The sequence below is a fragment of the Chrysemys picta genome, chromosome 11 (genome assembly GCF_011386835.1).
Source record: "Chrysemys picta bellii isolate R12L10 chromosome 11, ASM1138683v2, whole genome shotgun sequence".
Taxonomy (NCBI): domain Eukaryota; kingdom Metazoa; phylum Chordata; order Testudines; family Emydidae; genus Chrysemys; species Chrysemys picta.
The window spans coordinates 11,602,907-11,627,879 of NC_088801.1; the positions used below are offsets into that span (position 1 = coordinate 11,602,907).

The 24,973-nt window shown below is 44.5% G+C and overlaps 1 protein-coding gene across 10 annotated transcripts in view; it reads right to left on the minus strand.

Moving 5' to 3' along the window:
* Positions 1-24,973, minus strand: part of MYLK (myosin light chain kinase) — a 303,266-nt gene that overhangs the window by 92,725 nt on the left and 185,568 nt on the right. For 8 of the 10 annotated variants that reach the window (XM_042843095.2, XM_008167811.4, XM_042843094.2 and 5 more), the window contains 5 exons: positions 19,846-19,983; positions 13,490-13,687; positions 11,524-11,770; positions 2,036-2,116; positions 822-1,681 (listed from right to left, as the gene is read on the minus strand). In XM_042843095.2, the coding sequence (XP_042699029.2) occupies positions 822-1,681; positions 2,036-2,116; positions 11,524-11,770; positions 13,490-13,687; positions 19,846-19,983 (1,524 nt within the window). Of the gene's footprint in view, positions 1-821; positions 1,682-2,035; positions 2,117-2,678; positions 2,817-7,882; positions 8,031-11,523; positions 11,771-13,489; positions 13,688-19,845; positions 19,984-24,973 lie in introns of those variants that run through there. The other 2 variants (XM_005279819.5, XM_042843096.2) reach the window with 2 other exon arrangements.

The following is a 24,973-nucleotide window of genomic DNA, read 5'->3' on the forward strand; positions in this document are numbered from 1 at the left end:
TCCCCTGCAAAATGTGTTGTACTAGAGACAACAGCCCATTTCATACTGTACAAAACCAGTTCAAGACAGTCTATTTATTCAGTGTGCGGAACATAGCAAAGGAATGATTCTGGTAATTTGACAACACTGTGTTTAAGGGTTTTTGCCAAATTCTGATCCATTTCCCAGAGCTATGAAATAGATTAATTAATTTAGAAAGTTTCAAGCTAGTTTTCTGGAATGCTGAAAAATCTTGCACGGTACTGGTATCATTTCAAGGGGTATAACATTAATTAAATACATCTGAGTTAAATGCACTGGGAATTAAATCTCTCAGCTCTGATCTTGGAGGCTGCTTTATAATTTGGAGTTGTAGCAACTTTTTACAGTTCAATCCCTCCCTTCCTCTCATGTGTCTGAACTCAATTAGAACCAGCCTGAAAAATTAACATACATGAGATTTAAATCAAAATTTACAAACCAGCAATAATGTTATTCAGTTTTTCATTGTTATAAATTCTTAAAGTTCAGTTTAAATAAACACCATGTACGGAGTCCTTAAACACTGTTAACAATATAAACAGCATTTAACAAGAATGCAAGATGTTCAATTTTATGAAAATTACATCTGCAAGTTGTTAAAGGGGAATCTACAGGAAACATGTCAAACAATGCTGTTCATTGTGCACACCACTGAAATAACAAGACTGATGCATCTGGAGTCAGTTACTGGCATCACACTCAAATAAAGTATTGCATTGCATTTAATAAAGTAAACATTATTAATCAAGAGGTGGATGTAACAGTGTGCCATCCAGTTGCTGTGTTATTCATTTAATTACCTTCTTGAGAGAGGACAATGAACTTTGATGATTTGATGGCTTTGCCGTCTAGAGTCCAGGTGACAGCTGCAGGGGGATCAGAGGAAATCCGACATTGTAACACTAATTTTTCACCATCCACTACATGAGTATCCTGGAGCTTCTCTGTAAATGATGGTGCCATTCCTTTGCTGTCAACTTTCTTCTCAGTTATTCCACCATCTACCATCGAGCACCCATGTGCACAGTTTGTGTCATTCTTCTCCTCCTCTTTCACCTCTTGTTTGGCATGCTGAGCTTCAGAGTTGGTGCTGGCATTCTGAGCCACAGAATTGGTGCTGGTGTCCTGAGCTTGGGTATTGGTGCTGCCATTCTCAGCTGGTGGCTTCTTCTTCGAGCCAAGCACAGATCTGAAATCTGGGGTGGCTGGTTTAGGGGGTGGCACCTTCTCCGGCAAGGAGACTTTGGGGGTGCCCTTCTTGGCAAGCACCGCACGGAAGTCCACCTGCTGAGGGCTGTGAACTTTCCTTTCCTCCTCCGACAAGGTCTTGGGCTTGACCTGCCGCTGCAGGTTAGCGCGGAAGTCCATTTGCTCAGCTGGGATTTCTTTCAGCTCCTCCTCAGAAAAGCTTTTAGTGTTGACTTTCTTCCCCAAAATGTCACGGAAATCAAGCTGCTCTGCTTCCTGCTGCCGGAGCCTCTCTTCCGTGTGCTCCCGGGTTTCCACTCGTCTTTTGAGTACCCCTCGAACGTCTTCCTGCTCCTCCTCAGCTGGTCTGGTGTCACCACCACTCTTTCTGAAGCCACTGATTCTGCCGAACGTTAGTGCACCATGATCACCACCATCTCTTCGTTCTCCAGAGCTGGCTGGTTCCCTACCACTGTGAGCAAAAGAAAACAGAAAGACAGCCAGAAAGGGGCTGGTTTAAAATGTCAGGGAACAATCTCAGAGCAAGGATGAAATGTGTTTATAGAAGGGAAGTTTGATTAGAGGAGCACACTCCATTAGTTTATTGCATCAGTGATGACTTCAGGAGCCATATATGGGCACAAACAAAAAAGATCTCTACACGGGCTTGGTACAATATGCTTCAACTGTATGATGAAAACAATTTGTTGGGTCACATTTGGGGATTAGGTTGAAATGCAGCCAGCCTCGGTCTGGAAGGGCAAAGAATTAGCAGAGCAAAAATAGATAGAACCCACCCATGCAAGTCCCTGGGAACTGTACTCACTCTCTGTGCATTTCTCCTCCGGAAACTGAACTTTCTCTCAGCATCAGAGACACCTGGCAGCTGCATTCTCCCACTTGGTTCCTGAAAAGTTTAAGTGAAATTGGAAATAGGATATTCCTCACCTCCCACCCCCAACAGAATAAGATGCCTGAGATAAATTGCTTTGTATTCCACTAAAATACATCAAACCCAGTGTGTCCCTCTCCTTTTCTGAGCTGAGTGTCCTGGTGGATGGCTAAGTTGGTTAGGTTACTATTTGTCTGGATGATTGGTATCTCCAAAAGCTGTTGCTAATTGGCTGTTGCTTGCATTATGGAATGAATAAACACTCCCACCCTCCTTCTTAAACCAAAGCACACTTAAAGAATGAAACAGCCCCACACAAACAAGCTAAAGAAAAACAAATACAAAAGCTGGAAAATCTAGGCAGAGGAAGAGGCTATTTTGCAATGTTTAAAATCTTTCCAACTCTGCCCTAGTGTTTATATGTTCAGATCCAAGCTTTTAACTTTCCTAACGCTAAGATAGTAAAAGCAGGGTCTCATTCCCCCTTGCCCCTCCCCAGCCAACCAATCAGAACACCCAATCCACATGGATTGCTCCAGCCTGTACATGTTTATATTAAAAAACATAAAAGTGTCACCATATATGGTGCTGAGCCCTTATTCTTCCTTTTGCAGAGGAATGCCACAGATGCCTTTTGTAAATGGCTCCCATTAAAGAAGTCATTAGCGTGCTTCCCTTCCCCCACTATGCTTCTCCAGCAGACATAATATCCTCCTAACTGCAAATGGCTCATCTCCACTTAACTTAGGAGACTCCAAGTGCTAAAGTTCATGTCCCTGGCAATAGTACAGTCATCCTGACTGCACCTTGTGTTGTCATTTAAAAAACAAAACAAAAACACATTAATCAACCCCTTTCCAATGATTAAAGACCATGGTGATATTTTATTGGTGGGTGGATTTTTGGTCCTTTCCAGTCTAGGCAGAAACTCATAACTGGACTGGAAACTCCTGGACGGATTTTTTTTTTTTTAAACAAAGATGATATATATCACTGGAAACATTCTCAGGACGTGTGCATGGAAACTTAGAGGTTATTTTTTCCCAGCTCTTCCCTTTTCAAAAGGCTTTTACTTAATAAGACCACCACAGAACCCCTTTTGGCCCATTATGCACTGAAGTTTTAAATATGGATTTTAAAATTGTTTAACCTGAGCTACCAGAAACTGAGTTTGCCTGGCCAATTTTTCAACAGTACTAGAAAATGTTTTCCTAGACAAGGCCCTGTTTATATGAACACCCTTTAGAATATACTATACACCGGCCACCGACAGTACCAGGAGGCGTGAGCCAGAGTGACATCGTTCTCCCACTACGAGAAAGAGACCAAGTGACCTTCTCCGTTGGATCATATGAACTGGAACCATAAACTCCCTGAACATTAAATCTCACCAAATGAGGGTCAATCCATCCTCATCATCATATCCACTCATTATTATCCACACCCGAACATAGCCACTTTATGAACTTCATACCCTCATATCTCAATGTCTGTACTTTGACCCATCAACCTTTTACCCCCAATCGGGGATATTGCAGATTATGTATTCCTCATGCCACCTTATTTTAAACCAAACTTTGCACCCTCGATAATCTGTATGTTATTCCCTGATAACCAGAAACTTCTATGCTCAAACTCTGTTCACTATAAAAAGAACAGGAGTACTTGTGGCACCTTAGAGACTAACAAATTTATTAGAGCATAAGCTTTCGTGGACTACAGCCCACTTCTTCGGATGCATATAGATTTTTTTCATGAAGTTGATGGATTTCCACTCCATACGGCTAAATGCAGTGCCTTGCATAATGACAGGTTTCAGAGTAGCAGCCGTGTTAGTCTGTATCCGCAAAAAGAACAGGAGTACTTGTGGCACCTTAGAGACTAACAAATTTATTAGAGCATAAGCCATGTCAAGGCTGCTTCCCCACTCTGAACTTTAGGGTACAAACCTGGGGGCCTGCATGAAAACTTCTAAGCTTAACTACCAGCTTAGAACTGGTCCGCTGCCACCATTCCCAAGTGGATTCCCTTCCCTGGGAAGCCTTGAGAAACTCTTCACCATTCCCTGGTGAATACAGATCCAAACCCCTTGGATCTTAAAGCAAGGAGAAATTAACCATCCCCCCTCCTTCCTCCCACCAACTCCTGGTGGATCTATATGCATCCGAAGAAGTGGGCTGTAGTCCACGAAAGCTTATGCTCTAATAAATTTGTTAGTCTCTAAGGTGCCACAAGTACTCCTGTTCTTTTTGCGGATACTGACTAACACGGCTGCTACTCTGAAATCTGTTCACTATGTTTTTCTTTAACATCATCTTACTAAAATTTTTAAATCTGTTCAACACAAATGGTCCAAGCCTCTGTGACTTACAACAGTATGACATAGTGGTTAGAATCAATACAGAAGATCCAGCACAAGGCTATATTTTTATAATGGTAATATATTATACCGGGGGGGGGGAGGGTGCGGGAGGAGTGCGGACTCCAGGAGGGAGTTTGGGTGCAGGAGGGGACTCTGGGCTGGGGTAGGAGTTGGGGTGCAGGACGGGGGTTGGGGTCCTGGTGGCGCTTATGGCGGCTCCCAGGAAGTGGCCGCCAGGTCCCTGCAGCCTTTAGGTGCATGGGTGGCCAGGGAGGCTCCGCGTGCTACCCTCGTGCCCGCAGACACCAGCCCCACAGTTCCCATTGGTCGCGGTTCCCGGCCAATGGGAGCTGCGGAACTGGCGCTGGGGGCAGTGCGCGGAGATTCCCTGGCCACCCATGCACCTAGGGGCTGCAGGGACCTGGCGGCTGCTTCCAGGACCCACAGGGAGCCTGCCTTAGCCCCGGGGCCCCGCTGGGCCGCCAACCAGACTTTTAACGGCCTGGTTGACAGTGCCAACAGGAGTTGCCAGGGTCCCTTTTCAACTGGGCACTCTGGTCGAAAACTGGACGCCTGGCAACCCTACTTGGGGGAAGGAGTGGGCAGGGAGGGGGGCTTCGGGGGCAGAGGCCAGACAGGGTTGGGGGTGGAGCATGGTGGGGCTTCTGGGGGAGGAGGCCGAGCAGAGGCAGGCCTCCGGGTGGGCCCATGGTCTGGGTGTGCCCAGCCTCCCCAAATGGAGGAGTCACGAGCCACCCACGGTCCAACCAGTCCTAAAGAAACCACTGCTTGATGCTAGAGATCTTGTAAACTACTTCCTAATGTCCAGTCTTCCTTTGGAGGCAAGTAAATTAAGAAAACAGGAGAACAGCAACAGTCTCCAACATCACGTGTTAAGCTGCTAGTGTACTGGATTCCTCTCAACCAGGCTTCAAGTCAGGCATGGTACTGGGACAGCACTTTTTGCACTGGTGGATGAAGCCCTCCTGTTGTTCACAGGCCAGGGACGGTACTTCTAGGCTCATCTTAATGGACCTTTTTGCAACATCTGATACCCAAATAATATTCCTTTCCCACCTCCAAGAAGATTTCAGCATGAATGGAAACACTCTGAAATGTTGCAGGTCCTTCCTTCAGACCAGTGCCAGAGGAACCATGGAAGTCACGCCCACATGAGATAAACGACCATGGACCTCACTATTTTCATTACTGAATGCAGAATCCATTCATTACTTCAGCTTAGCTTTCCTTCTACACGTTTTTCACACATGCAAAATAAACAAAGTAAAGAAAAAGTCCTATAAACTACCCAGCTATTTCTCCTACAGTCTGGGAATGGAGGAGGGGGAAAAATGGGGAGAGAGATTTCTATTTTTACATACTTGGGAAGCGTTCGGATACTATGGTGATAGTGGGCCACATAAGTGGCTAGATAGATAAAACCATCCTGAGACAGTTTCCTAAATCCTTTTTTATGATCTACACGTTCTAGCAAATGCCTGGGATTTGGGACCACTGGCTTCATGCCTTGACTCTGCCACTGCTTCATGGTGTCCTTGTCCAATTGCTTTAACTCTCTGAGTTAAATCCTGGCTCCAGTGAAATTTATGTGCTTTTTACCATTGATTTCAATGGGGGCAGGATTTTACCTTCGTGCTTTAACTTCACCATCTATAAAATGGGGATAATATGACTTACTCACTTTTGCAAAGTGCTTTGAGATCTTCAGATTAATACGGTGATACAAGTGCAAAGAATTATTATTATTTAGGAGGGACTGGATGACTCAGAGGATTAGTAAGAGGATATTAAGCATTTCACATACAGGATGCTGGTTTGACTCCAAGCTAGGCTGAGAGTGGCAAATTTTTTTTTTTATTTTTTTTGCATTCCTGCAACTTATTTTATATATAATAGAAATATAAATAAAAACTCTCCATGTTGGGATCTTATACACTAAACAGCAGCCAGAGGCAGATTTCAATGGCTGAGTTACCACAAACCCTCCTAATGCTGGAATTATGTATAGGTCCCCAAGTGTAGCGGAGTTTAATGGCTGAACTATAAAGAACCGTGTTTGGAAGTGTTGGATTCTCTAGAATTGCTCTGCATAACAGTGCTACACAGGACTTATCTTTAAAATGTCAAAGAATTTAAAAAACAAACAAAACCCCAGCTGTGAAGCCTGAAGCGATTTTAAAAATAGCTTCTGTCCTAATTGTAGGATGAGTTTTCTCTGGAATGGCTTTTATGTTCAAAATATCTTAAAATGCTAACTTCTTGGCAGGATCTATTCAAATATTTTCACTGTACCTCAGGTCTGACACTTCCTGTATGTCCCCGGAAAGTGGGAAGCAAAGAAGCACAGCTAGCTGAAGTAAGGGCCATGTTGAGGATTCCTGCTGAGTGGTGGCGTGTGAAACAAAGATTGCAGACTGAATTATGCTTTCTAAAAATTAACTGAAAAAGGGCGAACAAGTTGACCTCTAGCTGCAGCTCTTGTGCTTTAGGGACGCTCATTGTGAGGATTCAGAATAGAGTTTGGCAACTCTCTGCTTGGAGGCAGTTACATGGGAACAACATCCAGATCATGAAAAGTTTTAACCCTAAGAAAACTCACTAACCATACTGGGCCAGATCGTCAGCGTCAAAGGAGCTACACTGATTTACACAGCTAAGGATTGGGCCAAAAGTGTTTTTATACCTTTATTAGGGTTTGGCAACTTTGCAATGGAAAAGGGGACAAGAGAGGGGAGGTCACGGCTTTCTTCCTTAAAAACACACAGCATGTTGATAGCAGAGCACCGGGTTTGCACAGAAATGAGTAACACATTCCCTCCGGACCATTGTTCCTAAAGAATAACTGCCACTGGGTGCAATCTGATGCCTGCCAATTGCTCTGCAAATTACCTTTACTCAATAAAATTCAAGGTATCCCTGGCTTATGAGGAGGGGGAGCTAACTTTAGGTTTTCTTCACACCCTCAAAAACTCTATATAAAGTAATCAAAACTAATCAAACTTTCAAAGAGGCTGCTAAGGAGGAAGAAAGAGCAATTGTTATTGCTCCATTTAAATGGGAAGGCCTCGGCTACTATGGGGATAGGGTGACATAAGCAGAGCAGAGGATTTGCAGGAGAAGCAAGAGGATGATTCCTCAGCTCTCTGTTGCAAGACTGTGTTATTATGGAGACAATGGCTTGGCTTTAGGATTTGGGGGCTCCTCCAATTACTCCTCATCTCCCTGTTTACATCGGGGAAGGTGCATCAGGAAATAGAGAGCATTGTAAAGAAGCACAGAGATTTTTGCAAGATGAGATGATGATAAGGTGTATCAAAGTAGGCATCACTGACAGAGTGCGGGGGAGGGGAGGGGGAAGAAGGTGTTTCCATTTCCTATAGTTAAAAAGCACTGCTTACCTTTAATTAGCTAAACCAATTTTTCTTTACTTCCCGGCCCAGGATCTGATTTACACTGTTGTATCAGCAACCGGATTCTGCTACCTTGTCTCTCAACTGAGCAGAGTTGCTGTTGCAGCTATACAGGCTGCTGTTTTCCATTTCAATGGCTGTAGCTCAGGAGCGGGTGACTCGATCCCTCTGTTTATACTAATTTGTGGAACACCATTCCTATGGCCCTTTACAACAACATGTCAGCAAAACATTGCTAAGGTAATGAAAACAAACACAGCTACCACAAAGAACTGAGTTCTGTTTAGTTTTAAAACAAGGAACAGTATCAGCTTAACCACTGTCCCTTGACATTCAGCATTCCACCCCCAAGGGACAAGGTAAGCAAATAGTCCAGTTAGCATTTATGGAAGGAAAAGAAAGGGAGCTAAATAATAATCACTGATAGAACACAATGACCAGACTGGGTTGTATGCCTGTGTGAATTAACTGGGACACAATGGAGTGGAAGAATGAAAGTAAGAGGCCTAAAGATTTTTAACATATTTTTTGAATATGTGGGTGGTCAATGCAAATGGAAAATTGGGGAAGACATGAATAACATTTGGTCGTGCTTAGAAACCTCAGAGAAAGGCATCTTAGAAACACCAAAGATAGATAGACAATCACACTTGATCAGTCTCTAATTCTTAAAGGTGTCCCTGTAGACGTCAATGGGAGTTTTGCCATCAGCTTCAGGGGGCCAGGATGTCACTGTGCAATTGCTTTAGGGCTTGTGCAAGGTGCTATATAAAATGAATATGAGAAATGGCAAAGTACATTTCATTTGAAGAAAAATAGACTTAGTTTTAAGATCTTCTGGAACAGAGGGTCCTGTGGCACCTTTAAGACTAACAGAAGTATTGGGAGCATAAGCTTTCGTGGGTAAGAACCTCACTTCTTCAGATGCAAGTCAGGTTCTTACCCACGAAAGCTTATGCTCCCAATACTTCTGTTAGTCTTAAAGGTGCCACAGGACCCGCTGTTGCTTTTTACAGATTCAGACTAACACGGCTACCCCTCTGATACAAAGATCTTCTGGTGCACTATATTACCAGCCTGCTCTGTTGTTCGGATTTCTCAGTTATGCTATGTGATGGGGTATCCACCCCACACAGGACTGGAAGGGGTTAAGGTGGCCAGCTAGGCCTATTAACTTCACAGGCTGCACCTGGAGGAAGAGCCATGGTGCAAGGAATTGATTATAAGCAGGTTCAGCTGGGCAGGAATAGGCAGGGCCTATAAAGCCAGGAAGCTGGCAACAGAGAGGGGCTGCTGCTGGGAAAGAGCAGTCACTCCCTGGAAAGAGGGAAGAGGGTTTGGCGCTGGTACTCCCAGGGAAGGGGGGACCACCAAGAGTGATAGGAAGCAGTCCAGGGAAGGAGCAGTGAGGGCTGGGAGAGTAAAGAACAGAACTGCTGGGCTGAGGGTCCCTGAACTGGAACCCAGAGTAGAGGGTGGACGCAGGTTCCCCTACCAGCCGTTGAGGGAGTGGCACCTGAGGCAGTAAATAGGTCCGGGGAAAACTGCCTAGGGCTGCTGAAGGAAAGACTTTGATATACCCCCAGAAGAGGGAGATGCCGAGTGCCCTAGTCTGAGGGCTGAGTCACAAAGAAGACACTTCAGTTCCTGGGCTGAGAGAAGAGTGACAGACCTGAGAGAAAGATAGAGCTAATCACTGACGAAGAGGAGGCACCAGACTACCGGTGAGTGGTGCAGCCCATCACATGCTCTCATAAAATCCAGTAGCACTGACACAGAAGCATCCGGCCCTCTCAGAGCCATGCAGTTAAAGAGAAGGCAAACAGATTCAGCTGTCACTGCCCCAGATAATGTTTAGATTGGCAATAAACATATTTCCATACTCCACAAACAATTGAGTGTGCAGGACAATGTGGGCTGCTCATGAACTATTCATGTTGGGCCAGATTCTCAGCTGCTGTCAATTGGTCTTCCATGGAGCTATGCTGATTTATACCAGCTGAAATTTCGTCAGCTATTATTTGTAGTGAGTGGTTGGTTACCTAAAGCGCATGGTTTTATTTCTGCTCCCTGAATGGTAACTGAAACTTTTACAAACCAGAGGAGTGTAATCAGGGATTTCAAAATTCACCCAGCAATAATTCCAACATAGCTTTGTTATGGAATAGAACAAACAAAATGAGTGCACTGATCCTTGTGTGATCCCCAACAATTCTTGTTGTAAAAGGATTAGGGAATAAACTAACTTTTATGCAGTCTCTCTGTTATGCTTTCTTCAGTTTGCTATTTCATGTCTGCATCAAGCCCACCAGAAATCTCCTATGGCACTGGCTTTGTTACAGAATTTTCTGCTCTTAGCTGTATTTTCTAGTCTATCACGTTTATGGTATGGTAAGCCTTCCATTTTAGGTATGTCCTCGCTGCAGAATTAGCTTGGGTGTGCCACACGGCAAAGTCACACTTGAGTTACTGTGTCCTCACTAGTGCTGTATTCACCTGTGTGTCACTAGGACTTCTGGGGACATGCCCCATGGTTTTATTGTGCTGCAGTAAGCTGAGCCACTCCCAGTGTCTGTCCTTCTGGGCACACAGAAGTCACGGACTATCAGCACTTGAATGATTAATCCTGTGTCCTCACTGCAAGGTCCGTTACCAGCCTTAATAAAAGCAGAATATGGGCTTCCACACCCTTCAGTCAAGCCACCTAGCATGGGTTGAAAGCATCACTTAAGCTGAGTGAGAGGTTTTTGTGTGAGGAGGGGAGGCAGGGTTAGGCGAGTAAAAGCCCAGGCTAACTCTGCAGTGAAGACATACCCCAATGAATCAGTGTTGTGACTCCATGTTGGCCATGACATCCACAATCAGATACATATATTACCTTTGCCGCTGCCGCTAGCCGAGCTTGATTTTTCCACCCCCAGCATCTAAAAAAGAAAATTATGCCCCTACTCTCTCCTTCTCTCTGCCCCCTTTGTCTTTCAAATGCACCTCATTTCCTGTCGCAGCTTTAAATGGGTCTTTTGACCTGTCACATGGACTCAGCTACTTTATTATTCACAAAATAGTACTTTACATTTCTACAGCACTTTGATTCAGGGATCACAAAGCACATTACCACCATTTATGAACATCTGTTTTATAAATGGGTAAGGAGTTGCACCAAAAGATTAAGTGACTTCTCAAGGTCACACAGGGAGTCAGGGGCAAGACCAGGAATAGAACTCAGTCCCCTGCTGTAACCATTGAGCTAGACTCCATCCAGACCTTTCCAGAAGATCAGGAACCAGCCAGGGGAAGACGGGTTACACTGAAAGGCCATGGCTGGCCATTGGGAATAACAAGCATGCTGTCCAGGACAACACCATGTAAGCCAAGATGAGTGAATGCAAGGCTGTGAAGAGGCAGCATGAAGTTCTGTGCCTTCTTAGGGTGGTGGGAGGTTTTAGGAAAGGAAGACGTAAATGGGAGGGGTCTTGTTTTGTTCAAGGGAGGGATGCCTGGCTGCAGTTTGGGGATGGAAGTGGGAGGGGGATGAAAATAACTACATCAAAGTGCTCCAAGGGCTGGGGAAACAACAAATCTGCACCTCAAAAAATGGCTACCAGGTATTTCTTTTGTGGTGAACGTACCTGAGCTGGATTTCATACTGTCCAGCCTGACGGTGCTGCACATTCCTCATGATCAGCGTGAAGATGTCCTCGTTTTGCAGGATCTCACACCCTGCTCCCGGCATTATTTCCTGCCCATCTTTAAACCAGTGAACTGTGGGGAAAGGGTCTCCAGCGATGGCACAGGAAATAAGGACATTCTGTCCAGGAGCTGCTGTCACTGATCGTGGTTTGCTAATGAACCAGGGTTGAATACCGTCCTGAGGTTCTGCAGCACACAAATGAAGGAGCAATGTGGCATTCAAAAAAATAAGCAAGAGAAATGGCCACACCTAAGTGTGAGCATCCAACTGACTACACTACATACAAAGCAACTACAGGGTCACAAGGGAATTTTGAACACTTTAGGGTCTAATCTTCTAACCTGATAACACAGCTAGCCTTTAGCCTTGCAAGAAACTCTTAGTAATACTAATATTAAGCAATGATAGATCACATTATTGGCCAGATTTAGGCCCATGTTACAAAGTTGCCCTAAATGGAGAACTGAGGATTTCTCTCTAATGTAGGGGGACATGCTGGGAGCAGGTGTGGAGTCAGTGGAATGTGATCCATGGGGCTGTTACGAGCTAGTGTAGCAGATCTGCCATGAGGCTGAACCCTGAAGGTGAATCCTGGGTCGGGCAGAGGGGGAAGACAGACAAAGCCACCTCTTCATTGCAAACCAAGGTGTGCCAGTCACCGGTCTGCTGCATCCAAGGCTTAAGCCCTATAGCCTCCAAATCATTTAGAAACATTAATTTATCAGATAACTCCTGGGAAACAGATTTCCCATTTTAAGGAATCTGGGACAGAGGAATTCAGGACAATGTTTGGAACTCCTCTCTGATTTTGGATGTCCAAATTGAGACATCTTGGGCCCAATTTTCAGAAGTACCGAGCACCCATAATTCTAAATAATATGAATTGGAGCTATAGATGCTCAGTCAGCTATAGATGCCTCACATCAACTTGGGCCTCCAAAATTTAAATAAATAAATAAATAAATTAATAGAGATATCCCATCTCCTAGAACTGGAAGGGACCTTGAAAGGTCATTGAGTCCAGCCCCCTGGCTTCACTAGCAGGACCAAGTACTGATTTTGCCCCAGATCCCTAAGCGGCCCCCTCAAGGATTGAACTCACAATCCTGGGTTTAGCAGGCCAATGCTCAAACCACTGAGCTATCCCTCCCCCCAGCAAAATCAGAGAGGAAAACTGAATGAAGATTTGACTTATCGAGGGCCCCAGTGGAAGAACCAAGACTGGAGTGCTTGAAAACTTATGGCTGCTTCTCATATACTTAAGTGACTTGACCATGCAACATCCCTGTATTTTTCTTTAAAAAGAGATGGTACTGAGTGCACCTAAAGACCCAGGCACTTAGCTTAGGGCAGAGCCCCCTCCCTGTACTTCAAACCACATTAAGGATGGGATTTACATCACACAGAAGTTGCCATCACAGACTTCATTTATGGGGTTGTTTTCAAATTGCAGTTTCCACGTATTCCTCACACATTATTCTTATGGTGCTAATAATAAAAGAAGCCAGCATGCCTGGCTCCTGGGCAGGTTTTCCAACTGCCCAGTGCTTTAATTAGAAAGAAAAACAGCATTAAATGGTTTACAGTAAGTCCATAGCTAAGTAAGCCTTGATGATCAGAATCTGAAGTGGTATTTAGCAGAATTCTTGCACTGTCCTTAGCAATAGTGTGCAGGGATGAGGTTTTTAAACTATAATGGGAAATCCCATAGTAAAAATGGAGAAGTTGCTTCTGCTCAACATCTCTCTTAACCCAGACACACAGATCTGAGTGCTTGCAGTATCCACCACAACATACCTTACATACACCATCTACTTTAAATAGACCCTCATCCAGCAGACTGGAATGCTGTCCTTTGTGCTCTTCCTAAACTTGGAAGGTTCAGAGAGCTTCAAGCTTCATACCTTGTACAGTCAAAGTTGCTTGGGTCTGAGTTTCTCCTAAGTCATTCCATGCTTCGCAGGTATATTTGCCCGTGTCCTCAGGGAATACCTCCTGGATGTACAGGCTGTATTCATTGCCTTTCTTTTCAAAGTGAAAGTCTTCTGTCTCTTGGATTTCTTTCCCATTGTGCAGCCAGATAATTTCAGGAGGTGGGTTAGCTGCGCAACACCAAAAAAACAAAAGGCATCAACACAACTGAAATGAGACGCAACCTCATCAACTTCTTAGGATCTCAGAAAAGGCCCATTTCAGCCCTGGCACAAGCAGGCACAAATCGCACTGATTACCTATTGCGTGCTGTGCCTTTTTGTGCTAGGACTTGGATCACAACTCATGAAACACTCTGAAAGACATTTGGTATAAACACAACTCAGCTTGTTGCATTATCTCGCCTGCTACAGCTCCTTTTTTTATTTACTACCATGTATGGGATCAGCATGGAAACACAACCCATTGTAAAGTTGAATCTGTATCTGCCTCACTCAGATTCAAGCCAGAAGCATCTATTAGGGGCACAATAGAAGTGATCAAAGATTGTGATTTCAGGTACGGAAGAACTGGCAGAAGAAACAGTTACTTATTGTAACTGTGGTTCTTTGAGATCTGATGCAGATGTGTATTCCATTTAGGTGTGCGCGCGCCCAGCACACCGGAGCCAGAGAATTGTGCCTAGCAGTATCCGTAGGGGGCAGTGCTTGTGCAGCGTGCCCATAGCCCCTCCCCTGGCTATAGGAGGCAGTGCTGCCTTGACCCCCCCGTTAGTTCCTTCGTGCTCAACATCCAAAGACTAGGCTCCAATGCAGAGGGGACAGAGTGGGTCATGGAATACACATCCACATCATATCTCTAAGAACCACAGTTACATTAAGTAACCGTTTCCTCTTCTTCAAGTAGATACAGCCACGTATCTCACTTGGGTGACTCACAAGCAGTACCCACCCCAAGAGGCGGGACTCAGATTCTATCTAAACGTTTGCATCTGCTCTGGATGACACAGTAATGGCATAATGGTTCGTAAATGTACGTATGGACAGCCAAGTGGCAGCCCTGCAAACGTCCAATATTGAAACATCACTGAGGAAAGCTATTGACGTAGCTTGCACTCTCATAGAATGAGCTCTCACCTGCTGAGGAGATATAGTCGAAGCTATTTTGTATGCAATCTTGTTACAGGATGTTATCCACCTAGAGATCGTTTGCCCCTTCATATGATCTGCATATGACACAGATGAGGCGAAACAAAAATGGTTTAGTCCTGCCCAGATAGGTTAGACATCATCTAATGTTTGGAGATGATGCTCTCCAGGGATGAATGTGGCTTAGGAAAGAACACAAGTAAATACACTCCCTGGCTCAAATGAGACTGAGAAATCACATTAGACAAATTGTTTTGGGTGCGGCAGTAAAATAACTTTTTCTTTGGAGAGTAGGTCAGGATGGGGAGGAAGGGATATGGGAGGCTGAATCACCAGCATAAGAAGGCTGGAGAAACAACACTCCCTCAGCCATGTCAGGGCAATCATGTTGAGCTTGGCCCAATCCGCTTTCAGCTGGAGGATGACCTGTGGAATGATTGGGATCAGGGGAAAAGCATACAAGAGAGCCGATTGCTAGCTGAGATGGAAGGCATCAGTCAGGGAGCCCGGACTGAGGCCCCCTCAAGAGCAGAATAGACGTCACTTCCTGTTGTCCCTTGTGGCAAACAGGTCGATCACTGGAATGCCCCTTGCACCTGTGTGCAAGTGGACATGTGGCCCAAGAGCCTCAGGCACATCGAACTGTTGTGGAGGGCTGAGACTGCAGACCGAGGCAAAGGTGGTGAATTGCCTGAAAACGACCAATCATCAAAAATGCTATCAAATTCTTAGAGTCTATTGGCGCCCCAATGAACTTGATTTTCTGAGTGGGAGCCAAAGTTGACTTCCCAGTGTTTAGGATGAGACTCAGATGATCAAGTAAATGCAGCGTAGTGTGCACATGAGCCAGAACTTCCTCTCTGGGCCTGCCTCGTAGCAGCCAGTTATCCAGAAATGGGAAGATATGGATTCCTTTCTTTCTGAGGTACACCGTCACCATGATTGTACACTTGGTAAATACCCGGGGGACAGGGGCAGAACAGATGAGAGGCTGAAAGGAAGCACCATGAACTGAAAATGGCACTCTGCCATGACAAACCAGAGGAATTTTCTGTGGCTCAGAAAATCAGCACATGAAAATAGGCATCCTGAAAGTCCAGAGCAGCTAACTAGTCATTCTGAAACAATGTGGGGCGGATAGTAGATAGGATGGCCATTCAGAACCTCAAGTATCTGAAATATTTGTTGAGATTGCAAAAGACGAGAATAAGTCTTACCCCCTCCTTTTGGATTTGGGAATAGAAGCCCTGACCCCAGTGTTCTGGAGGAACTTTCTCCACTGCTCTCAGAGCAGACTGCTCGAGGCATAGTATCTCGTGAGAACAGTCCCTGAAGAGGGACAGGGAGGGAGGGTGGGGTGGAGAGATACTGGATGGCATAGCCCAATCTGACAGTGCTTAGGACCCAGATGTCAGTGGTAATTAAGCCCCAAGCATTGTGATAGCTAGCCAGCCCGTCCCGGACAGAGGCGATGACTGGACCATTGCTCTGGACAAGAGAGAGTCAAAATGGGAGCTCGGGGTGGGGTGGGGAAGGGGGACATCAGAGGGTAGGGGTGAGTTGACTGGCCAAACCCCGGACCTGAATACTTTCTTTTCCGAGACCTATGCCCCTTTCTGAGGTAGCTCCATTGTCTTGGGGAAGGGACAGGCTGCTCAAAGGTGTGTTGCAGACAGTATTTCTGCTGCTATTGACCACCATAGTGGTGCCTTTGCACTGCTGGAATATACACCCCCCCAGAAACGTAATGTAACCCTAGAATCCTTGAAGAAGTGGAGTTTCATCCATCTTGTCTGAAAAAAGCACTCAGCTGTCGAAGAGCAAATCCTCCATAGTCTGTTGCATGCCGGGAACAATGCGCATGGTCCCTGCTGAGGCCATCACTCTTGTCGATGTGTCTGTGACATCCAATGTGGACTGCAATGTCTTGGCCACCTAGCAGCCTTTGGCAACGAACCCCTGAAACTTCTCCCTGGAGACTTCAGACAACCGATCTGCAAACTTAGACATAGCTGTCCAATTCACAAAATCGTATTTGGACAACAGTGCCTGCTGGTTTGCAATCCACATTTGCAGGGAAGAGAAGATCTTTCTACTCCTTGTCCTTAGAAGTGGACTTAAATCTGCCTGCCAGGTTCTATTATTCATGGCAGTTACAACCAGGGAAATTTGGGGCCAGATGCCCCAAATGCCCTCAAATCCCTGCACCGGTACAAAATAGCATTTCTCCAAGCTCTTTGCAGTAGGGAGTACCAAAGCCGATGTGCTCCAAACAATCTTTGCAGGATCTAGGAGAACATAGTTAATAGAGAGAACCACTCTCCCAAGGGCAGGATATCCAACAACTAATGGGTATTCTTCTTCAGGAACTCCTGAATGCCCAGGGAAGCGGCCATGTGCCACAAAACGTCCTGGTTGGCCTTTAAGTCCTCTGGCACTAAAGGAGAGGAAGAGCCAGGCACTGTCAAATCATCTGGGGACAAAAAAAGAGGCCATTAACTGCACCAGGCTGGATCCCGTTCCTGGACTGATGAACCTGGACAGGACAACTCTGGAGGTTCTGCAAGGGGAAGGCTGAATTGGTGCCTGGACCTGCAGCAAATCAACGATCCAGGCCACTGATCTGCCTGGTGATCTTACCTTAGGGTAAGCTGAGGGAGTGCGACCTCTTCAACTGAGTGTCCTCCGGGTTCCATGGATCCCACTGTGGGAAAGAATAGGGCATTGATGGCCAGCAGGTGCTGGGTCAGGAGTCCCCATCCTGACCACAAGATGAATGCCAATCCTGGTGTCCATGGTGCTCCATGAACAGCCCTCGATGTATGCCAGGTGATGGAGAGTGGGAGGAAGAAGAACCCAACCTGAACGCCAAGGAGTCTCGGATTCCCAGGGATAAAGATGGAGCCAGCCCTGAAGGTCCAAGTAACTGGTTTGACTCATCCGCCGTCACCCAGAACAAGGAAGGGACTGGCTCCAATAGTGGAAATAGTACCACCAGCCCCGAGTACACCTCCGTTTCCGGTGCTAGGAGTGGTTTCAACCCTGAAGCCAGGAGTAGTAACAATGTAGCAGACAGCGATGAAGTGGAGGTTGGCGAGTGCTGCCACAGTAACATTGGTGGCACTGAGCATAGCACAGTAACAAGGAGTTTCCTGATGCTGAGGCGGTCCCTTGCACAAAGCCTGGCATTACCCCACTTCCATAGACCACAGAAGGGAAACACTGCGGTGCAGTGCCAACAGACACAAAAGTTCAGTGGCCCACCCACCAGGGCTATAACCTAGATTAGCCCTGAAAAGGTTCTGAACTAAGGCAGAGGTCGGGACAGAAAGGCAGAGGAGGCCCATTGCAGCCTGATACGCCACCAGCGTGGAAACAACCGCTGCCGACATCACCCTTATATGTACCAGACAACAGACACTCCAGAGCTGGAACTGGAGTAGACAGTACAGGGTCTCTAACCCCTTACACAGTACTGGGGAGTGGTGAGAGGGACCTGCTCCACCTTGCATACTGGCAACAACACTGGACTGGTCCATGCTCTTTCTGGAGGAGAAGAGTCTCCATGAGACCCAGAGTGGTCTCAATTGGTCTCATGCAACCTTTTCCATGGTGCACATGAGTGGGATCAGCTCCTCCATCTCTTCAGTGAGGCACCAGATCTAGAGTGCGAAACAGCAGCAGTTTCAGAACCTGAGGGCAACCTTCAATCTGATATAGGCCTTGGTGCTGAAGCAGGCCGCATGGCCTGCAAAGGTCCCTAGCCACCTGAGTCCATTTTGTGGATGATTTACAAACTGAACACCGCTCCCTGACATGGTCCTTGCCCAAGTACAGCAAGCATAGTACATGGGGTCGCTCCCCCAACACAACAGACAATGTTTAAACCCCAGTGAGGGTATCACCAGGGAAATACTTAACTAAAGCTAATTCACAATAAATCTTAACACACACTAAAACTAAGGGTACTAACGACATACAACTAGAAACGTCACTAAACGATAGAGAGAGAGATGACGAAGTTAAGAACCACACAGAGCTCTGACTCCAGCCACAGGCAGTAAGAAGGAACTGAGGGGGGTTGAGGCGGTGCTGCCTCATATAGCCAGGGGAGGGGTAATGAGCATCAGGCATGAGCACTGCCTCCTATGGGTACTGCGAGGCAAAATTCTCTGGCTCCAGTGTGCTGGATCCTAAGTGGAATACACAGCTGCATCTACTTGAAGCAGCAGATGAACACCAAAAGAAACAGATGCTAGCTTAAAGCAGAAGTCCCCAGTGAGAGCACAAAGTACAATGACAACTTTTGCCCAAAAGGCTGTTACCCTTTTGCCCAGTTACCTACTCTAATTATTGTAACAGGCAAAATTATTTCCAGTAGAAGATTTTCCATGAGATGTTGGTTGCTCCATAGGGAAGATCTTAGCCAAAAGGTGGTAGAGTTGGGGTTTGTTTGTTTTTAATAGCTCAACTCTGGGTCAAGTAAGTGAGACCCTTACTCACACCGAGTAGTACTTTACCCCTTGCACCATCCATATGGAATAAATAGGACTACTCAATAGTAAGGTACTACTCAGTGTGAGCAAGGGAATTAATCTGACACTTGATGATTTCAACTTCAAAGAGCCATGGATGTCAATGGAGATGTCTGTGATAGGAGGTAATGTTGAGTATTTTTTAGTACATCTCTTTGGAGATAAAAAAATAAAATAAAGGTGTGAGCTATAAAATGACATTTTAGATTCTCTGATCAAAGTTAGCTGCCAAAGATTTGTGGTACCAAAGTTCATACTACGGCTGATCTCTCTTCTACAGCACTAATCTTGCACCAGCTGACAGCAGTTCAATCTTGTCTGGTTCACAGCACAGGCTATTATGAGCCCTTCAAGACTTAATTTCAGTTCAACAACAAGGAGTTGATATTATTCTGCTTATTATTACAATAAAGAGATCCTTCTACAGATCTGAACACTAACAATAGACAGTGTTCATCCACCTTCAGGTTCAGTCCAGACGACCCTGATTTTTGCTTTGTTAAAATTGGCTCCTTGAAGCATTATATTTAATTACAAAGTCTCTCTCACGAAGGTATAAAAGGCAAACACTGCACATTTTAATTATTTGGTAGGTCTAGCATCCAAGGTTTCTCTTTTAAATAATGCTGATACTTGGTTACTTACCTGATACTTCCACGGTCATTATTACTTGGCTTCCATCCATTACCTTGAGGTCAGTCAGGCCTTTAAGGAAGACTGGTGCAAAGGTCTTGTTAGTCTGGACAGACTGTGTGCTTTCCACTTTCTTGCTGCTTTTCTTTTCTGTGGAATCAATGGAAAAACAGAAAGATCTCTTACTGGGAACTCTCACTATGCATATTAGCTGCTCTTTGACTCAGGGTGGTTTCAGTTGGGTGGTCTCAGTCCAGTTCTTGAACAGGTATACACGTCACCATAACCCACCACCAACAGGGCTGTGTCTCCTGCTGGCAGCCCCAGAAGAGAGGCCAAAGACTGAGTGAAAGTATTGACTGAAGTAACCTCCCTCCCCCAATCCTCCCAGTTCAGGTATATTGGCAGAATAGCATGGAGAAGTTTGAACCAATTTTCCTTAATACACCTCTCCTTATGCAGAGACTTTCTCTCTATAGCTGACAATCCAGTTCCTTTCATGAATGCTCAATTCATAGTGGAATATGGAAACCCACCTCACCCCCGTCCTGTATTACACTCAGCAAAATGTACAATGATGGGAAAGATTTCTTCCTGCCCCCTGAGGCAATCGGCTTATGCCCTGAAGGATGAGCTCTGTTTATCCTTACTTTAGGGTATAACAGTAAACTACAGCTCCTTTAGTTAAAAATTATCCAGGATTGCTGGAGACTCCTACTACAGTCTGTCTGGAGGGATTCATATGGTGTGAAATCAGCTTATTTGGCTAGATCCTGACAGATGCATCAGATAAGGGTAGGTACTTCTGCTCAAAAGCTCAAAGGAAGGGCATTTATGGAGCCAATGTAATGGTGGTGGCCAAATATAGCAAGCCATCAAATATCTGTCAATCACTTGGGAACACTTGCTGTTTGATTTATCTTGTGAGCTCGCTGAGGGTACAGATTGTTTTGTCTTGTACAATGACAAGCACACACTCATGGCCCTCCATAAACAAGAACAGCTTCTTTTGTGTCTGTTCCCGTCCAAGAGATTTTGCCCTAATTCTCCCTAGAGTGTTTTTGTCTAAGAGGGGCCTTTTCTAATGAGGCTTTGTCCCAGAGGCTTATGGTACAGGAAGTTTTTCCCATAGGGATGGATAGAAAGAGATCGAAGCTTGTTTGGTAAGAAATGTGGGAACTCGGACCTACTGCAGCTGAATGTAATGGGCTTAGCTTTTGAAATGCCTTGTTTTCCACCATGCTTCCTTTATCTAGCACCTATTTGCAGTGCAAGTGGCATTGTGTAGGTAAAATGGTCATGATTTTGGTTCAGGCCCAATTCCGGTAACAAGCTACAAGGGTCTGTTAGCTCCCCCTGTATTTCATTCTTCACTCATGGAGAATGTTAGAGAAAGGAAGTGCTGGAAAAGGACTGTTGCATTGTGCAATCCAAGCTAGTTTCCTCTACTACGTTTCTAATGCCTGGCAAAGCACCACACAGAAAGGAATACCGATCGGGGAGGGGGGGGGGACAGCCATTAAAAGGGGGAGAAGAAGAGGAAGAGAGAAATAGGACAGGAAATAGGAGAGAGTAGAGACCAAAAAGGTTTCAGAGTAGCAGCCGTGTTAGTCTGTATCCTCAAAAAGAAGAACAGGAGTACTTGTGGCACCTTAGAGACTAACAAATTTATTAGAGCATAAGCTTTCGTGGACTACAGCCCACTTCTTCGGATGCATATAGAATGGAACATATATTGAGGAGATATATATACACACATACAGAGAGCATAAACAGGTGGGAGTTGTCTTACCAACTGGGCTATCTTGATTATCACTTCAAAAGTTTTTTTTTTTCTCTTAATTAATTGGCCTCTCAGAGTTGGTAAGACAACTCCCACCTGTTTATGCTCTCTGTATGTGTGTATATATATCTCCTCAATATATGTTCCATTCTATATGCATCCGAAGAAGTGGGCTGTAGTCCACAAAAGCTTATGCTCTAATAAATTTGTTAGTCTCTAAGGTGCCACAAGTACTCCTGTTCTTCTTTTTGAGACCAAAAAGGACACTGAGAAATAATGACCTTTATCCCAGCATCTCATAACACTTTACAAATACAGAGAGAAGGAAGAAGGCACGCAAAGAGGAGGAACGGGACAGACAAACTAAAAGAGAAGGAACACAAAGGGTGGAAACAGCATTGTTACGAACAGTACTCCACTAAGACTGACCAGGACATTTACTAGAACGTTTGAGTCCCTTGTTCTGTATAATCTAAACAGGTGAATTTCTGTTCTGTTATCAAGAGACGAGACTACACAGTATGCCCAGAATATGTTAAACTGGTTTAGTCACTGCAGAAGGAATATGTCAAAAACAAAACTCAAAAAACAATGTGTCAGCAGCATTAACTCCTCCGAAAATGCACCACAAAAATGCATGTTTTATGCACTGGAATAAACCCATCTGTTTATACAAAGCTGTATCAAAGTTAAAGGACATCTGCAGTGGTGGTGAAGAGCAAACCACTACAAATAATTACATCTTAAATATAACAAAGAGTGATTACGAGTTTAGGCTCCAGTTTCGCAAGTTGTTCCAAGCAGATGAACGCCGCCACACACATGCAGTGTTGACGATTTCACAGGGGCTGTGTGTGGAAGGACGGCTCTACCCATGTATAGTCACTGGCAGGATCGAGGTCTAAATAGCAATCTGCCATCGTGACTGGTCAATGCTGACCTATAGTACCTGACACTTTAAGGTGAAGCGCAGAGAGCGAAGCACCGCTTAAATCTCAGAAACAAGGCTTAGGTTGAACTTAAGCAGTGCTTAGGCTTGTATCAATCTCTACACAGAGGTGAATTTCACCCTTACAGAAAGCTTAAAGATATTTAAACAACGTATGTTTAGCTCAACAACAAAAGAGCGGGAAGGGAAAGGGTAAAAGGATGTAAAGACTAGCGAGGGAGAAGAATTATTAAGGTGGGACAAGGCGGAAATGGAATGAAATTATGGACATGAAAAATGAGGCTGAATATCATAGGGGGGAAAAATTCCTAAAGCTGAGCAGGGTCTCTTCAGGAACAGAAAGAAAGGCACTGTGTATATCATAACCTCTAGGGAGACATTCCTATCCTTATAAACATGTTCTGTATCAATACACAGACATTGTTTGTTTTAAACTTCTCCTTAAGAATGTAGTATTAAGCCTTTCAGATTTACTTGAAACGGTCCACTACTTAATTTCTCATTATATTTTATGACCAGTAGTGGAAATGACACTGTTTTCTGATGCTCACGCTTGTTAGAGTGCACATATGGCAGGGAAGGCAGCTCTGTAGCAATGGATGTGAGCATTTATGAGACTCTGACAGTGCTCTAATAGCTCCTTAATTGCACCTGTTTGAGTGAGAATTCCAAGGGAAATGAAAAGTGCAATCAAAGAATCATAGAAATGTAGGACTGGAAGAGACCTCGACTGGCCATCTAGTCCAAACCCGTGCACTGAAGCAAGACTACGCATTGTCTAGACCATCCCCTCGCAGGTGTTTGCCTGGTCTTAAATACCTCCAATGACCGAGATTCTACAACCTCCCTAGGTAATTTGTTCCAGTGCTTAACTAGCCTTACATTTAGGATTTTTTTCCTAATGGCTAACTTAAATCTCCCTTGCTGCAATTTAAACTCATTACTTTTTGTCCTGTCTTCAGTGGATAAGGAGAACAATGCATCACCCTCCTCTTTATGCCAACTTTTTAATGTACTGAAGACTATCATGCCCCCCTCCACTTACAATTCTCTTCTTCAGACTGAACAAACCTAATTTTTTCAATCATGGCTAAGATAACTAGTATTACCATTCAAATTATGACACCTAGTAGTAGTATGACCATAGCGCCTAGGGGCTCTAGTCATAACCAGGACCCAACTGTACTAGGTGTTGTACAAACACAGAACAAAAAACAGCCCTTGCCCCACGGCTTACAATCTAATTAGAGTGCAATAAATGAACGGTTGAAGAGATTGACTACAAAGAAACCAGAACATACTTTTTTCAAATACACTCAGCACTAACAAAACAGATTTAAACCCCACCACCACCAAAGATGTGTCTTACCGGGAACAATCTGATTTTAAGCTATTCCTGTTCAAACACAGTGTGCTGCATGCACTGGTATTTTAAAGCAGATTATCATAATTGCCATTTATTTCTAAACTTGAAAATGGCTTATATTATAGAGAGTTAAATTCTGGATTTTAAACACCAACTCTTTAAAATGAAACCATGACTACTTATTCCATGTAATGTCCCCTCCTCTAAAAAGGACACAAGACACTGGATTTTAATTATGCTTAGGAAATTGAATGGATATGCTGACAAAGGTGTGACTTCTCATGGACTCTAGACTCTGACAATATGGATGTTCTCTTGTAGTCTCGCCGACTCTTGGTCTAAAGCCACACTTTCTCAGTCTGGGATCCAACTTTGCAATGTGGCATGCTTGTGCTGGAGTATTAAATTGCAGGATCTAGGCCTTAATCATTACCCTGTTCTCCTTTTGTAAATCACATATTGCAGTACAAGGTTGGTGAAGTAATATCTTGTATTGGACCAGCTCTTCTTCAGGTCTCTGTGTACGCTCGAAAGCTGGTCGCTCCCACCAACAGAAGTTGGTCCAATACAAGATATTACCTCTCTCACCTTATCTCTCTAATATCCTGGGAACAACATGGCTACAACACTGGAAACAATAATGCATTACAGTAACTTAAAAAGCTATTGCAGACTGCATTATAATACTTCCGGACTTAGAACTTGTTAGCAAGGCTGCACAAGTATTTTCCTAACTTACTTTGGAAGAAAACCTATTTTCTCCAGTTTCACACACACGTTATTTCACCTTGCATAGATTATGCTTAAAAAATGTCTTGTGTTTTTATGAAAAAAAGATAAAACATTAACAGGGCCTCTATAATTCCAGGTTAAATAAATAACTCATGCCCATTTATGATGAAAGTAGACAGGCACTATATGTTTCCACCACGTATTGAAAATATTTAGCTAAGTATTTTGACTGATTTTTTTCTCTTGGAAAAAGAACAACAGCTTGCAATGGGTCCTTGGAGAAATCTCAGGATTTAACAAATGCAGACCA